Here is an 18713-nt window from a genome sequence, read left to right as displayed (position 1 = left end):
AGTATAAGTTAAAACACATTATCATAAACATAATTTTAAGCTGAAATGTCTTAAGGAATTTGCCTCAATAACATATTATTTCCTATTCATAATAATGTTCTTTTCTTTTTCATTCTCATTCTCATTTTTCCTTAAATATACTTAATATACATAATAGCTAATATATAGTATAGGAGTATTATGAATATTATAGATTAGTTAAAGGGGCATGAGTTCGAGGTTTTACCTGAAATATTTGTTCCACTTTTCCTTTGATTTTTTCCTCTTCAGGTAATTCATCGGGCAGACGTCCCATCAGTTCATAAATGGCAGTCACAATATCAGTCATTTCTTCCCTCGTTATATAACCATCACCATTGATGTCGTATAATTGAAAAGTCCAACGTAATTTCTCTTCCACCGAACCACGCGACAATATCGAAAGTCCTTGAACGAAATCCTAAGGAAATGAAATAGTAAAAACAAGAGCAAAAATGGTAAATATTAGTTTTGTAGAAAAGAATAAAATCATTATGATAAGAAAGCGAGAGAGTATAGAATTGAGAGGCCAATGTAAATGAATCTGAAGATCAGAGTATTAAAAGAATGAAATGTATAAACTAATGAAATTACAGAATGTATTCCATATGGTGAGACCAGAAAGATTTTTGAATACATTAATCATTTAACCAAAAGCTTTTCTACAAAGAAAATTTTTAAAGCTTTTTATTAAAAATACTATTAACCGTAAGTTTTCTCATATAGAAAACTTTACACCGAAAGCTTTCATATAAATAAAACGTATAATTGAAAGTTTTTATATATAGAAAGCTTAAAAGTTTTTTATACTTTTAACCGAAAAACTTTCTATATAGAAAAATTTAACTGAAAACTTTTCTGTGTAAAAACTTCAAACTGAGAGCTTTTCCCTAAGTAATATTTTTAACTCTAAACTTTTCGATAGAGAAAAGTTTAACTGTAAGTTTTTCTATATAGAAAACATTTAATTTTCCTTCATAAAAAGGAAATCTTCTATATATAGACAACTTTTAAGCAAAAGCTTAAAAGTTTTCTATACTTTTGATATATAGAAAAAGTTTAATGGACAAATTCCCTTTAAAGAGAGCTTTTAAGTGAAAAGTTTTTAATAAGGATATGGAAGCTTTTCTATAAAGAAACCCAATGATCATAATATTTTATATATAGAAATTTTTAACCGAAAACTTTTCAATATAGAAAAGTTTGATCGAAAGCTTTTCTGTACAGAAAACATTTAACCTAAAGCCTTTCCATTAAGAAAACTTTTCTATAAAAAAAGCTTCCCAACTACTACCAGCTTCTATAAAAAAGCTTCCCAACTACTACCTGCTCTTATTAAAAATTAGACAATTTTTAATCGAAAACTATTCTTTATAGAAAATGTTTTTACGAAAGAATTTCAACATATAAAACATTTAGTCGAAAGTTTTTCTATACAGAAAGTTTTTATTCGAAGATTGTCTATATAAAAAAATTATACGCGACTAATTTTCCTATACCCTACGAAGTTATTCTTTTAAACATCCAACAATTTCCCAGCAAGAATAGGCAGGTGTATAATTTGTATGTTTGTTTGTAAAAGAGGAAATATAATTTTGTAATATTGTAGGTAAATTTATGAATTGATGAAGGTGGTCTTAAGAGGTGGTTTTACCCAGCTTATGTCAATGCTTAAATATGTAAGTAACTATAAATGTGTCTGTCTGTCTTTATGAAAACAGGAAAAAATTACTTTTTCATAAAAGAGAAAAAAATACTAAATTGTAAGAAATTGCCTAAAGCCACAAGATAATTTTTCAGATTTTTTTCTGCTCTTGCTTTCTTTTACATATACATATTTTGTTTTTGAAGACAAAGTATTCTCGTACAATATTACTTTTATTCTTCATCTGTTTTTCCCCTTAAGTGTTGGTTTCCAAAGGTCATTTGTTATAGAAATGAAAATAATGACAAATGTTTTACAGTTGAAAGATTTAAAAACAGTAACCAGAAAATAAATTTTCTTTTTATGGTTTTGTTGTTGCCAGTAATGCTGTTTGTATAAAGTTTTTTTTTTTTTTACAAATTTATAATGTATTCAATGATTACTTTAGTTTTTTATTTGCAGCTTTCAAAAAGTGATCAATCACATATTTTTTGTTGTAATAAAATTATTTTGAAGGGTATAGTTCCGGCTGCAAAGGGCAGCAGAAAAAAAGGTGTTTCAAGTAGTCTTTAGTAAATTTAATTTAAATGTAATTTAAAATTTTTTCTAGTTCAGTTCTGGTTCGGTTCAGTTCTAGTTCAGTTCCAGTTCAGTTCTAGTTCTAGTTCTAGTTCAGTTCTAGTTCAGTTCTAGTTCAGTTCTAGTTCAGTTCTAGTTCAGTTCTAGTTCAGTTCTAGTTCAGTTCTAGTTCAGTTCTAGTTCAGTTCTAGTTCAGTTCTAGTTCAGTTCTAGTTCAGTTCTAGTTCAGTTCTAGTTCAGTTCTAGTTCAGTTCTAGTTCAGTTCTAGTTCAGTTCTAGTTCAGTTCTAGTTCAGTTCTAGTTCAGTTCTAGTTCTAGTTCAGTTCTAGTTCAGTTCTAGTTCTAGTTCAGTTCTAGTTCAGTTCTAGTTCAGTTCTAGTTCTAGTTCAGTTCTAGTTCAGTTCTAGTTCAGTTCTAGTTCAGTTCTAGTTCAGTTCTAGTTCTAGTTCAGTTCTAGTTCAGTTCTAGTTCAGTTCTAGTTCTAGTTCAGTTCTAGTTCAGTTCTAGTTCAGTTCTAGTTCAGTTCTAGTTCAGTTCTAGTTCAGTTCTAGTTCAGTTCTAGTTCAGTTCTAGTTCAGTTCTAGTTCAGTTCTAGTTCAGTTCTAGTTCAGTTCTAGTTCAGTTCTAGTTCAGTTCTAGTTCAGTTCTAGTTCAGTTCTAGTTCAGTTCTAGTTCAGTTCTAGTTCTCAGTTCTAGTTCAGTTCTAGTTCAGTTCTAGTTCAGTTCTAGTTCAGTTCTAGTTCAGTTCTAGTTCAGTTCTAGTTCAGTTCTAGTCAGTTCTAGTCAGTTCTAGTTCAGTTCTAATTCAGTTCTAGTTTCAGTTCTAGTTCAGTTCTAGTTCAGTTCTAGTTCAGTTCTAGTTCAGTTCTAGTTCAGTTCTAGTTCAGTTCTAGTTCAGTATCTAGTTCAGTTCTAGTTCAGTTCTAGTTCAGTTCTAGTTCAGTTCTAGTTCAGTTCTAGTTCAGTTCTAGTTCAGTTCTAGTTCAGTTCTAGTTCAGTTCTAGTTCAGTTCTAGTTCAGTTCTAGTTCAGTTCTAGTTCAGTTCTAGTTCAGTTCTAGTCAGTTCTAGTTCAGTTCTAGTTCAGTTCTAGTTCAGTTCTAGTTCAGTTCTAGTTCAGTTCTAGTTCAGTTCTAGTTCAGTTCTAGTTCAGTTGTTGATTTATTCCTTATTAACAACATATATTTTGACAATTTAAACTTGTATTAATTTTAACTCAATTGGAATATAATTGGACAAGTAGTGTTAAAGATGTATTTAGTACTATTTGCAACGGTACGCATGAGTAATGTTTCAATTATATATTAATTATATGTCTCCCTTTCAGTTCAATAACTTTTTAATTATTTACAGTCAACTTAAAACATTCTCTTTAAAGAAAATTACGCATTCATATTCCGTTTTTGCTGCTCCAACTATTCGCATTTAATTTTAGCTAACATTTCACTTGCTAACCATTGTTTTTACGCGTTGAATTATTACAGGACATTTAATGCTTCAGTTGTTGCAAGAACTAAATTAAATTTTCCTTTCGAACAATAAGAACAAAAGATGAAAACTATGAATAGAGATGCGAGCTGTAGCAGAAGCCTTTCGAAAAAACGATAAAGGCTCAGAAATTGTATTTTACGTAGCGAATAATTGAAAATGTTTCATAATTAAAAAGTAAATGACAGTCATATTAGATTGAAAATTAAATTAATAAAGTTCGTTGCTTTTGCAAAATATTTCAGCATTGTTGACTCTTTAAATGAATATTATATTTAAGGAACATTTTAAGGGGTGGCGAAAGAGCGGAAAAATCATTAATATGTAAAACAATTTTCATAAATTATTAACTTTATTAAAGTAATTTTAATTCTTAAGAATTTGTATATGCGTGTGTTAAAAAAAAGCATTTAAATTTTATGCTTAATTAATTATTTATTTAAAACGAATTTTTTTGTGCCTTAAACACATGTACAATTTATATAGAATTTTTTTCGTCTTGTTTTTTTTTTTTGTCTGCTTTGTTCTTAATGTGGGACAACAGTATTTAAACGAAGTTTTCTTCTTAATAAGCTACTGATGCAGTCTAATTTCAAATTGGAGTGTTGTTGGGTGCTTTATCTTTAATTGCTGTTCAAAACTTTTAGAAAAACTCAGATGTAGGAGTAAGCAGATTGCTTAAGTTGTCTTGAATAAATATTAAGAGAAAATAAAATTACATTTTTAAATGTGTCACGCATAAAAAATATAAATTAATTTTAAATTTCAAGGGAAGACTGTTGTTAAGATTAATGTTTTAAAATAAAATTGACACACTAAATGCTTTAAATTTTAGCGTTTTTGCTCTGAGGTTTAAAAGAATTTGAAATTATGACTTTCTGAGTCATTGCCAAATAGGATCATGTTTTAGGTTTAAGATCGAAGTCATTTATTATCCAAAATTTTCCAGCCAGCGATAGCTGTATCTATTTAGTTTACCCACAGTTCACGTCTAGTTTAGTTTTAGTTCAGTTCTAGTTCAGTTTAGTTCATTCTAGTTTCTAGTTCAGTTCTAGTTCAGTTCTAGTTCAGTTCTAGTTCAGTTCTAGTTCAGTTCTAGTTCAGTTCTAGTTCAGTTCTAGTTCAGTTCTAGTTCAGTTCTAGTTCAGTTCTAGTTCAGTTCTAGTTCAGTTCTAGTTCAGTTCTAGTTCAGTTCTAGTTCAGTTCTAGTTCAGTTCTAGTTCAGTTCTAGTTCAGTTCTAGTTCAGTTCTAGTTCAGTTCTAGTTCAGTTCTAGTTCAGTTCTAGTTCAGTTCTAGTTTAGTTCTAGTTCAGTTCTAGTTCAGTTCTAGTTCAGTTCTAGTTCAGTTCTAGTTCAATTCTAGTTCAGTTCTAGTTCAGTTCTAGTTCAGTTCTAGTTCAGTTCTAGTTCAGTTCTAGTTCAGTTCTAGTTCAGTTCTAGTTCAGTTCTAGTTCAGTTCTAGTTCAGTTCTAGTTCAGTTCTAGTTCAGTTTCCGTTCAGTTCTAGTTCAGTTCTAGTTCAGTTCTAGTTCAGTTCTAGTTCAGTTCTAGTTCAGTTCTAGTTCAGTTCTAGTTCAGTTCTAGTTCAGTTCTAGTTCAGTTCTAGTTCAGTTCTAGTTCAGTTCTAGTTCAGTTCTAGTTCAGTTCTAGTTCAGTTCTAGTTCAGTTCTAGTTCAGTTCTAGTTCAGTTCTAGTTCAGTTCTAGTTCAGTTCTAGTTCAGTTCTAGTTCAGTTCTAGTTCAGTTCTAGTTCAGTTCTAGTTCAGTTCTAGTTCAGTTCTAGTTCAGTTCTAGTTCAGTTCTAGTTCAGTTCTAGTTCAGTTCTAGTTCAGTTCTAGTTCAGTTCTAGTTCAGTTCTAGTTCAGTTCTAGTTCAGTTCTAGTTCAGTTCTAGTTCAGTTCTAGTTCAGTTCTAGTTCAGTTCTAGTCAGTTCTAGTTCAGTTCTAGTTCAGTTCTAGTTCAGTTCTAGTTCAGTTCTAGTTTCAGTCTAGTTCAGTTCTAGTTCAGTTCTAGTTCAGTTCTAGTTCAGTTCTAGTTCAGTTCTAGGTTCTAGTTCAGTTCTAGTTCAGTTCTAGTTCATTTCTAGTTCCAGTTTCTAGGTCAGTTCTAGTTCAGTTCTAGTTCAGTTCTAGTTTCAGTTCTAGTTTCAGTTTCGTCAGTTCTAGTTCAGTTCTAGTTCAGTTCTGTTCAGTTCTAGTTCAGTTTCTAGTTTCAGTTTCAGTTCAGTTCCTAGTTCAGTTCTAGTCAGTTCCTAGTTCAGTTCTAGTCAGTTCTTAGTTCTCGTTTCTAGTTCAGTTCAGTTCAGTTTCTAGTTCAGTTCTAGTTCAGTTCTAGTTCAGTTCTAGTTTCAGTTCTAGTTCAGTTCTACTTCAGTTTCGTTCAGTTCTAGTTCAGTTCTAGTTCAGTTCTAGTTCCGGTTCCTAGTTCAGTTCCTAGTTCAGTTCTAGTTCCGAGTTCTAGGTTCAGTTCTAGTTCAGTTTCTAGTTCAGTTTTCTAGTTCAGTTCTAGTTCAGTTCTAGTCCAGTTGCTAGTTTTCAGTTCTCGTTCAGTTCTAGTTCAGTTCTAGTTCAGTTCTAGTTCTAGTCAGTTCTAGTTCAGTTTCTAGTTCAGTTCTAGTCAGTCAGTTCTAGTTCAGTTCTAGTTCAGTTCTAGTTCAGTTCTAGTTCAGTTCTAGTTCAGTTCTAGTTCAGTTCTAGTTCAGTTCTAGTTCAGTTCAGTTCAGTTCTAGTTCAGTTCTAGTCAGTTCTAGTTCAGTTCTAGTTCAGTCTAGTTCAGTTTCTAGTTGAGTTCTAGTTCAGTTCTAGTTCAGTTCTAGTTCAGTTCTAGTTCAGTTCTAGTTCAGTTTCTAGTTCAGTTCTAGTTCAGTTCTAGTTCAGTTCTAGTTCTAGTTCTAGTTCAGTTCTAGTTCAGTTCTAGTTCAGTTCTAGTTCAGTTCTAGTTCAATTCTAGTTCAGTTCTAGTTCAGTTCTAGTTCAGTTCTAGTTCAGTTAGTCTAGTTCAGTTCTAGTTCAGTTCTAGTTCAGTCTAGTTCATTAGTTTAGTTCTAGTTCAGTTCTAGTACAGTTCTATTTTCAATTCTACTGTAATTGTAGAATCAGTCGTAGTTCTGTACTAAAACAGTTCGAGTTCAGTTCTTCCATCGTCATTCCTCTTTAACTGCTATTAATTATTTTGCCCTACAGAGTAATTAAACCTACTTTCATTATGCTTGGTCCTAAATAAATTAATTACACTCCATTCTTTAAAAATTTAATATCTTTAGAGTTCTTTATAGCTTCACTAATCCTATTTAAAAACAATATTCCAATTACAGCTTTGAGAAAATTTATTAAACTTTTTTGTTTACGGGTAAAAAATCTCACCCAGCGTACACTGACCACCCACATCAACGTTTCGAGCAGGACATTAAGAAAAAAGACAAAAATAAACAACACTGAAAACAAACCATAAACATTTATAATATTCGTGTTTTTCATTTGGTAAAATCTTAATTTGCAACTCGTTACAAAAAAAAAGAGGAACACAAATTTAACATTAATTTTACATTTGTTCTACTGGTATTGGCTTTGGTGGCAACAACAACAAAGAAAAGACAAAAACAACGTAACAATAGTAGCAGCCATAACAATAAAGTCATTAGGGTCTAAGGATAATGGGCTTGTTGTTGTTTTTTTTAAATGTTTAACAGTATTTTTTTTATTTTTTTTCATTGGTCTATCATTTTGGTAAAATCTTAATTTGCAACTCGTTACAAAAAAAAGAGGAACACAAATTTAACATTAATTTTACATTTGTTCTACTGGTATTGGCTTTGGTGGCAACAACAACAAAGAAAAGACAAAAACAACGTAACAATAGTAGCAGCCATAACAATAAAGTCATTAGGGTCTAAGGATAATGGGCTTGTTGTTGTTTTTTTTAAATGTTTAACAGTATTTTTTTATTTTTTTTTCATTGGTCTAAAAATAAAAAAAATTCTCTTGTACTCAGTCTCTCACACCTATTTTAATATTGTGTATTTTTAATTTTGTTTTTAAATGTGGTTGTTGTAGATACATATACATATTAGTGATTACTCCTGGGGTTTATTTTGTTGTAAAATATAACATTTTTATACCCTACACCACTATAGTGGGGAAGGTATTATACGTTTGTGTTGATGTTTGTAACGCATAAAAATATTAAAATTATCCGTCCTTCCGTCCGTCCATGTAAACCTTGTGCGCAAGCTACAGGCCACAATTTTCAAGATATTTTGGACCATACGAGTTTTTTTTTTGCCACAAGGACGATGCCTATTGAAAATTGTTGAAACCGGTCCATTATTTCACCTAGCCCCCATACAACCTTACCTTCCGATTTAGGGTTTTTAACTCATAACTACGTAAAATATACTACTATCTCGCCAATTTTTATAATGATCGGCCGTCGTTTGACCCTAGCCTCCATACAAACCCCCCTTTAAAAAATATCTTTACCGTCCAAAAATTCACTTATAACTATTAGTATAGCGATGGAATTCAGTATAACTAATTTTATATAAAATTACATTCCTCTTCCCAATTTGCTGAGGATCGGCCCATATTTGACTCTAACTCCCATATAAAGCCTCTTTTAGAAATTTAATTTTTTGTCAATAAATTGCTAAATACATCGGAATTAAGGTAAAATTCAACATAAAAGTTTCTTTATGAAAAATATATAATTTTTAAAATATACCCATGGTGTAGGGTATCATATAGTCGGCCATGTCCGACTATACTTTTCTACTTCTTTATTTTGGTTATATAGTACGGTAGAGTGAATTAAAATTAGGAAATAAATATATTATATATTGCTAGACCAATAACCATAAATTTTATTAAATGGTAAGGCAAGTCTTTTTAAGTTTTTAACGACAGTTGTGAAATTGCTTTAGGTGATAAAACTATTTATTTTATTTACTTGGCCCACTGTATTCTCTATGTGATTGTGTTTGTATGCTTGTTAAAATTTTATGAGCGACCAACATTAAGGAGGCTTAAATAAATTACCATTCTGAGGCGAAAGTTAATGTGTAAATGTAGAAAAAGCCAATCACCAAAGCTGCCCCTGGTGATTTTATTTCTTTCTTTACATTTTCTTCTTCTCCCGTTCTCACTGTTTGGCTTAGAGTTTTTACAACTTGTTTTATATCGTTATTTTCTCCGCTACTGTTACTGTTGTTGTTACCAAAAGAATACAATGAAAACCTCATTAGCTTATTATGTTGTCGCGACCCCCCTTATAAAAAACAATAACAAATAACATCGTAAAGTAGTAGTGGTAGTAGTAACAACAATATCAACTATAACAACATGACTAAATGTTTGTTAATGTTTAAATAAGTGAAGGGACAACCAAAAATAACTGCATGGGAAAACCGTAGAAAAACCAACAGACATGTTTCATAATAATTACCAGTAGCAAACCTCCTTTTCTCTATATTTATCTATGCTCTTTATACTCTACCCTCTTACATATTTTGTTATATACATATTTCTTTTTATAGTGTTGTTATTTTTGGTTAAAAAGCTTAATTATGTAAAAGGTCGAAGGTCAATCTGTTTATTATATTTTTGTGAAAATTTACTATTTACACAGCAGAATATATGTTTGTATAATAAAAGCTGCAGAAGGAATAAAAAAATTCTAAATGAAGGTCTAAAACTTGTTGTTGTTTTATTATTTAATTACATGTTTAATGAATAAACAATATTATTTGTTGTTTTTGTATAAATATTTTAATTGCTTTAACTAACAAAAGGCCATTGAGTGGATCACCTAATATAAAACAAAACTTATATGAAATAAATTGTTTTTCTTTAACAATATTATACCGATGAAAAATGTACTAGAACTGGAACTAGAACTGAACTAGAACTGAACTAGAACTGAACTAGAACTGAACTAGAACTGAACTAGAACTGAACTAGAACTGAACTAGAACTGAACTAGAACTGAACTAGAACTGAACTAGAACTGAACTAGAACTGAACTAGAACTGAACTAGAACTGAACTAGAACTGAACTAGAACTGAACTAGACTGAACTAGAACTGAACTAGAACTGAACTAGAACTGAACTAGAACTGAACTAGAACTGAACTAGAACTGAACTAGAACTGAACTAGAACTGAACTAGAACTGAAACTAGAACTGAACTAGAACTGAACTAGAACTGAACTAGAACTGAACTAGAACTGAACTAGAACGAACTAGAACTGAACTAGAACTGAACTAGAACTGAACTAGAACTGAACTAGAACTGAACTAGAACTGAACTAGAACTGAACTAGAACTGAACTAGAACTGAACTAGAACTGAACTAGAACTGAACTAGAACTGAACTAGAACTGAACTAGAACTGAACTAGAACTGAACTAGAACTGAATAGAACTGAACTAGAACTGAACTAGAACTGAACTAGAACTGAACTAGAACTGAACTAGAACTGAACTAGAACTGAACTAGAACTGAACTAGAACTGAACTAGAACTGAACTAGAACTGAACTAGAACTGAACTAGAACTGAACTAGAACTGAACTAGAACTGAACTAGAACTGAACTAGAACTGAACTAGAACTGAACTAGAACTGAACTAGAATGAACTAGAACTGAACTAGAACTGAACTAGAACTGAACTAGAACTGAACTAGAACTGAACTAGAACTGAACTAGAACTGAACTAGAACTGAACTAGAACTGAACTAGAACTGAACTAGAACTGAACTAGAACTGAACTAGAACTGAACTAGAACTGAACTAGAACTGAACTAGAACTGAACTAGAACTGAACTAGAACTGAACTAGAACTGAACTAGAACTGAACTAGAACTGAACTAGAACTGAACGAACTGAACTAGAACTGAACTAGAACTGAACTAGAACTGAACTAGAACTGAACTAGAACTGAACTAGAAACTGAACTAGAACTGAACTAGAAACTGAACTAGAACTGAACTAGAACTGAACAGACTGAACTAGAACTGAACTAGAACTGAACTAGAACTGAACTAGAACTGAACTAGAACTGAACTAGAACTGAACTAGAACTGAACTAGAACTGAACTAGAACTGAACTAGAACTGAACTAGAACTGAACTAGAACTGAACTAGAACTGAACTAGAAATGAACTAGAACTAGAAACTGAACAGAACTGAACTAGAACTGAACTAGAACTGAACTAGAACTGAACTAGAACTGAACTAGAACTGAGCTAGAACTGAGCTAGAACTGAACTAGAACTGAACTAGAACTGAACTAGAACTGAACTAGAACTGAACTAGAACTGAACTAGAACTGAACTAGAACTGAACTAGAACTGAACTAGAACTGAACTAGAACTGAACTAGAACTGAACTAGAACTGAACTAGAACTGAACTAGAACTGAACTAGAACTGAACTAGAAAACTGAACTAGAACTGAACTAGAACTAAACTAGAACTAAACTAGAACTGAACTAGAACTGAAGTAGAACTGAACTAGAACTGAACTAGAACTGAACTAGAACTGAACTAGAACTGAACTAGAACTGAACTAGAACTGAACTAGAACTGAACTAGAACTGAACTAGAACTGAACTAGAACTGAACTAGAACTGAACTAGAACTGAACTAGAACTAGAACTGAACTAGAACTAGAACTGAACTAGAACTAGAACTGAACTAGAACTGAACTAGAACTGAACTAGAACTGAACTAGAATGAACTAGAACTGAACTAGAACTGAACTAGAACTGAACTAGAACTGAACTAGAACTGAACTAGAACTGAACTAGAACTGAACTAGAACTGAACTAGAACTGAACTAGAACTGAACTAGAACTGAACTAGAACTGAACTAGAACTGAACTAGAACTGAACTAGAACTGAACTAGAACTGAACTAGAACTGAACTAGAACTGAACTAGAACTGAACTAGAACTGAACTAGAACTGAACTAGAACTGAACTAGAACTGAACTAGAACTGAACTAGAACTGAACTAGAACTGAACTAGAACTGAACTAGAACTGAACTAGAACTGAACTAGAATGAACTAGAACTGAACTAGAACTGAACTAGAACTGAACTAGAACTGAACTAGAACTGAACTAGAACTGAACTAGAACTGAACTAGAACTGAACTAGAACTGAACTAGAACTGAACTAGAACTGAACTAGAACTGAACTAGAATGAACTAGAACTGAACTAGAACTGAACTAGAACTGAACTAGAACTGAACTAGAACTGAACTAGAACTGAACTAGAACTGAACTAGAACTGAACTAGAACTGAACTAGAACTGAACTAGAACTGAACTAGAACTGAACTAGAACTGAACTAGAACTGAACTAGAACTGAACTAGAACTGAACTAGAACTGACTACTGAACTAGAACTGAACTAGAACTGAACTAGAACGAACTAGAACTGAACTAGAACTGAACTAGAACTGAACTAGAACTGAACTAGAACTGAACTAGAACTGAACTAGAACTGAACTAGAACTGAACTAGAACTGAACTAGAACTGAACTAGAACTGAACTAGAACTGAACTAGAACTGAACTAGAACTGAACTAGAACTGAACTAGAACTGAACTAGAACTGAACTAGAACTGAACTAGAACTGAACTAGAACTGAACTAGAACTGAACTGAACTGAACTAGAACTGAACTAGAACTGAACTAGAACTGAACTAGAATACTAGAACTGAACTAGAACTGAAACTAGAACTGAACTAGAACTGAACTAGAACTGAACTAGAACTGAACTAGAACTGAACTAGAACTGAACTAGAACTGAACTAGAACTGAACTAGAACTGAACTAGAACTGAACTAGAACTGAACTAGAACTGAACTAGAACTGAACTAGAACTGAACTAGAACTGAACTAGAACTGAACTAGAACTGAACTAGAACTGAACTAGAACTGAACTAGAACTGAACTAGAACTGAACTAGAACTGAACTAGAACTGAACTAGAACTGAACTAGAACTGAACTAGAACTGAACTAGAACTGAACTAGAAACTGAACTAGAACTGAACTAGAACTGAACTAGAACTGAACTAGAACTGAACTAGAACTGAACTAGAACTGAACTAGAACTGAACTAGAACTGAACTAGAACTGAACTAGAACTGAACTAGAACTGAACTAGAACTGAACTAGAACTGAACTAGAACTGAACTAGAACTGAACTAGAACTGAACTAGAACTGAACTAGAACTGAACTAGAACTGAACTAGAACTGAACTAGAACTGAACTAGAACTGAACTAGAACTGAACTAGAACTAGAACTGAACTAGAACTAGAAACTGAACTAGAACTAGAACTAGAACTGAACTAGAACTGAACTAGAACTGAACTAGAACTGAACTAGAACTGAACTAGAACTGAACTAGAACTGAACTAGAACTGAACTAGAACTGAACTAGAACTGAACTAGAACTGAACTAGAACTGAACTAGAACTGAACTAGAACTGAACTAGAACTGAACTAGAACTGAACTAGAACTGAACTAGAACTGAACTAGAACTGAACTAGAACTGAACTAGAACTGAACTAGAACTGAACTAGAACTGAACTAGAACTGAACTAGAACTGAACTAGAACTGAACTAGAACTGAACTAGAACTGAACTAGAACTGAACTAGAACTGAACTAGAACTGAACTAGAACTGAACTAGAACTGAACTAGAACTGAACTAGAACTGAACTAGAACTGAACTAGAACTGAACTAGAACTGAACTAGAACTGAACTAGAACTGAACTAGAACTGAACTAGAACTGAACTAGAACTGAACTAGAACTGAACTAGAACTGAACTAGAACTGAACTAGAACTGAACTAGAACTGAACTAGAACTGAACTAGAACTGAACTAGAACTGAACTAGAACTTAACTAGAACTGAACTAGAACTGAACTAGAACTGAACTAGAACTGAACATAGAACTGAACAGAACTGAACTAGAATGAACTAGAACTGAACTAGAACTGACCTAGAACTGAACTAGACTGAACTAGAACTGAACTAGTAGACTGACCAGAACTGAACTAGAACACTGAAACTAGAACTGAACTAGAACTGACTAGCAACTGAACTAGAACTGAACTAGAACTGAACTAGAACTGAACTAGACTGAACTAGAATGAAACTAGAACTGAACTTAGAACTGAACTAGAACGAACTAGAGAACTGAACTAGAAACTGAAACTAGAACTGAACTAGAACTGAACTAGAACTGAACTAGAAATGAATAGAAATGAACTAGAACTGAACTAGAACTGAACTAGAACTGAAACTAGAACTGAACTAGAACGGAACTAGAACTGAACTAGAACTGAACTAGAATGAACTAGAACTGAACTAGAAACTGACTAGAACTGAACTAGAACTGAACTAGAACTGAACTAGAACTGAACTAGAACTGAACTAGAACTGAACTAGAACTGAACTAGAACTGAACTAGACTGAACTAGAACGACCTAGAACTGAACTAGAACTGAACTAGAACTGAACTAGAACTGAACTAGAACTGAACTAGAACTGAACTAGAACTGAACTAGAACTGAACTAGAACTGAACTAGAACTGAACTAGAACTGAACTAGAACTGAACTAGAACTGAACTAGAACTGAACTAGAACTGAACTAGAGCTGAACTAGAACTGAACGAACTGAACTAGAACTGAACTAGAACTGAAATAGAACTGACTAGAACTGAACTAGAACTGAACTAGAACTGAACTAGAACTGAACTAGAACTGAACTAGAACTGAACTAGAACTGAACTAGAACTGAACTAGAACTGAACTAGAACTGAACTAGAACTGAACTAGAACTGAACTAGAACTGAACTAGAACTGAACTAGAACTGAACTAGAACTGAACTAGAACTGAACTAGAACTGAACTAGAACTGAACTAGAACTGAACTAGAACTGAACTAGAACTGAACTAGAACTGAACTAGAACTGAACTAGAACTGAACTAGAACTGAACTAGAACTGAACTAGAACTGAACTAGAACTGAACTAGAACTGAACTAAACTAGAACTGAACTAGAACTGAACTAGAACTGAACAAGAACTGAACTAGAACTGAACTAGAACTGAACTAAACTGAACTAGAACTGAAATAGAACTGAACTAGAACTGAACCAAAACATAAAATGTTCAAAACACGTACTGTTTTTATTTCACTTAAGTTAATGTAATTTTGTAAGTTTTGTCTTACAATTAAGCACCCTTTTACCTGCACAAGTACTGCGCTTTCAATTTCACATTTTTGTTGCAAATAAAAGAATTAAAACTTGAAAAAGAAAACTGTCATACTGAAAAAATTAATTTCACTCAGGTCAACTGACACTGACATTTGATGAGGTCTGTTGTCTTAAAACAAACACACCGGCATTACAAAACCAAAACCTGTCACATACCACGTAAAAATACCAGCGGCTTAGTTGCTGTGTAATGACAAAGTAATTGAGCTTAAAAAAAAAACTAAAAAACCTTTTCATATGAATGTTTTTAGTAGAAAGTGAGTGAAATTCACTTTTTGTAGACATTTACTTTTTTGCCTTGTAAAAAGCACGTTGTCTGGCCTGAACTGTAGTTGTCAAAAACAGTTTTATAGTGCAAAAAGAAAAATTCACTACATTTACTTCAATGAAAAAATTTGCAAAAAAATAATTCTGAAAACCAACAAAAAAAAATTTATATGGTTCTAATGAAAACTTCTGTTTTTAAGTGGCATTCAAAAATGTTTTTAGGTGTTTTTCGTGCTGCAATTTTATACAAAGTTTTTTTTTTTTTACAGACTAATAGAAAAAAAGGAAGGAAATAAATGAGCGAAAGGAAATAAAACTCTTTGTCAAGTAATTTGTTTTCAAAAGTTTAATGTTGGGAAAAATTTAGATCTTTGGGAAAAAAATAGGAAGTTATATAACTACGAATATATCCTAGTAAGAAGGAACTGCTACTCTATAAGATTTCTTATTTTGTAACGCATTTTTCGAGAATTATTGTCTTTGGACATATTTAGAAGAAAACGATTTGATAAAACTTACCTCAAAACTTACGATACCCGTGTGATCCTGGTCTAGTGTATTGAATACATAGTGGGCATATAATGTTGGATTAGCTAAATGGCAGAAAAGATTTAATTAATATTTAATTTAACAATTTCAGCTAAATTTGTATTAAATTATTAGACATTTAGTTTGTTATTACACACAATTAAATCTAATTACACACTTAAAACATAATGGCTTTTAGATATTTTATAGAAACATTAACATCAACATAATTACTAATAACTGGTTTAAAAGAAGCGGCTACAATTTTGTACACAATTTTTTAAAGTTGCTGTCTTATAAGCTAGATAGATAGTTAATAAATTACTAATATGTATAACAAGCTAATATGAGAAAAGTTTTTATACATTGGTATTTAAGTAAAATTAAATAGTTTAAGAGCTAAAAGAATTTTATACTAGTAAAGTTATAAATCACAAATACCAGTTAAAACTTAAAATGTCTGTAAATGAAAATATCATTGTATAAATAGTTTTGAACAAATATGTAACTTAAATGTATCTTATGTAAGTAAAACATTTTTAAAATTAAATTAACATTCTTACAAGTAAGTTGGGCTGACTTTAAGTTAAACTTAGTTTTAACTTTTAATTAAATTAAATTACTTTTATATTTACTTACTTATTACATAAATATTTTCTTTTTGCAGGTAATATAAATGTAATTTTAATCAAATTAAAATAAGCATTTTACTATGGCAGATAAATACCAAGGTAAATACCATTAATACTTATATAATAAATAAACATTTTATTTGTATGTTTTTGATAAATAAATGGTACATATATTTGTACATTAGAGTGTCTCAAGGAAAGGACTTTTTAAGAATCTCATAAAGGAATAACTCTCAAACGAGGCGTATTTATATACTGACCACGAACAATTTTGAAAAGATTTTAGATATATTTTTCCGTTATATGCTACTGATATCAAGTTTTTCAAGAGGAAACACCCTAATGTATGTACATAAGTATTCGGTAAATATACAATAGGAATAGTTCTTTAATGATTCATACTTAAGATCGTAAATATTTTTGATATATTTTTATTTCGAAATTGGTTTTATAGAAAATTTTCGATAAACATTCTTTTTCTAGACAACTTTTGATAAATTGTCTCTTTATAGAAAACTTTCGATTATTTCTCTTTTTATAGAAAATTTTCGATAAATTCTCTTTAATAGAAAATTTTCAATAAATTCTCTTTTTATAGAAATTTTTCGATTAATTTTCTTTTGATAGAAAATTTTCGATAAATTCTCTTTTTATAGAAAATTTTCGATAAATTCTCTTTTTATAGAAAATTTTCGATAAATTCTCTTTTTATAGAAAATTTTCGATATATTCTCTTTTTATAGAAAATTTTCGATAAATTCTCTTTTTATAGAGAATTTTCGATACATTCTCTTTTTATAGAGAATTTTCGATAAATTCTCTTTTTATAGAAAATTTTCGATAAATTCTCTTTTTTTATAGAAAATTTTCGATAAATTCTCTTTTTATAGAAAATTTTCGATAAATTCTCTTTTTATAAAAAATTTTCGATGAATGCTCCTTTTTTTATAGATAATTTTCGACAAATTCTCTTTTTATAGAAAATTTTCAATAAATTTTCTTTTTATAGAAAATTTTCGATAAATTCTCTTTTTTATAGTAAATTTTCGATAAAATCTCTTTTTATAGGCAATTTTCTTTTTATAGAAAATTTTCGATAAAATCTCTTTGTGTAGGAAATTTCTCCTTTTATAGGAAATTGTCGAAGAATTCGATAGATAATCTTTTTGTAGAAAATTTTCGATTAATTCTCTTTGTATGTATTGGAAATTTTCGATGAATTCTCTTTTATAACAAATTTTTGATAAATTCTCTCTTTATAGAAAATATTCGATAAATTCTCTTTTTTATAGAAAATTTCCGATAAATTCTCATTTTATAGAAAATTTCCGATAAATTCTCTTTTTTATAGAAAATTTCCGATAAATTCTCTTTATATAGAAAATTTTCGATAAATTCTCTTTTTACAGAAAATTTTCGACAAATTCTCTTTTAATAGAAAATTTTCGATAAATTCTCTTTTTATAGAATTTTTTCGATAAATTCTCTTTTTATAGAAAATTTTCAATAAATTTTCTTTTTATAGAAAGTGTTCGATAAATTCTCTTTTTTTTTTTTGAAAATTTTTGATAAATTCTTTTTATAGAAAATTATTTATACATTCTCGTTTTTTTAATATTCATTTAAGAATTGGTGAGTTCAAGACTTAAACTCGTTTTAAGGTCTAAATATATTTAAATATTCCTTGTTTTTTTGAAGCCAGCCTTGTTTTCTTAGAAGTGGTACCCACCTAATGATATCGTATACAAGTAATAAATATATTATATTTACATGCAGATATGTGAACATTTATTACATCTATATTTAAGTATCATGTGTGTCTAATACCATTTCTATTTCATATGTTAAACCCATTCATATTGTAAGTATTTTTCAAAAACTTAAATTAACTTGTCAGTTATAACAAAGTGTAATAAATTTCATATCAGTGACTAGAGAGTATAGACAATATTAATTTAAACAAAAATAAGGAAACCTACGAAATTTCTAGTTTAGTATTTTAAAACGAATTTAAAAATTTTCTTTACAAATAAAATTTAAACAATCAAATAGTTATTAAATATTAAAGTTCTAAAATAATTAACTTAAATTTCAAATGCGTTTTTTATTAAAAACCTTGTGTTTGTCTTTATTTTTCACTCCACTCAAGAATTAATAATAAATTTATGCACTTAATAAATTTCATTTTTACAAATTCATATTTTTAAGATTTTTTTCTCAGGCAGCCAAAACAGAGTATAAATCATATTTTTTCCTCAAAATCTCGT

The 18713-nt window shown here is 30.7% G+C and overlaps 1 protein-coding gene across 1 annotated transcript in view; it reads right to left on the bottom strand.

The window, feature by feature from the left end:
- LOC119602820 overlaps nucleotides 1-18713 on the bottom strand; it is a 68181-nt gene that overhangs the window by 5970 nt on the left and 43498 nt on the right. Inside the window, 2 exon segments of the mRNA XM_037954570.1 lie at nucleotides 227-439; nucleotides 15806-15879. Of these exon segments, the coding sequence (XP_037810498.1) occupies nucleotides 227-439; nucleotides 15806-15879 (287 nt within the window).

This window comes from Lucilia sericata, unplaced genomic scaffold (genome assembly GCF_015586225.1).
Source record: "Lucilia sericata isolate MDLA Ls3-8-SP2 unplaced genomic scaffold, ASM1558622v1 Contig000255F_arrow, whole genome shotgun sequence".
Classification (NCBI taxonomy): Eukaryota; Metazoa; Arthropoda; class Insecta; order Diptera; family Calliphoridae; genus Lucilia; species Lucilia sericata.
The sequence above is the reverse complement of the archived record's forward strand: the minus strand, read 5'-3'. Positions and strand labels throughout refer to the sequence as shown.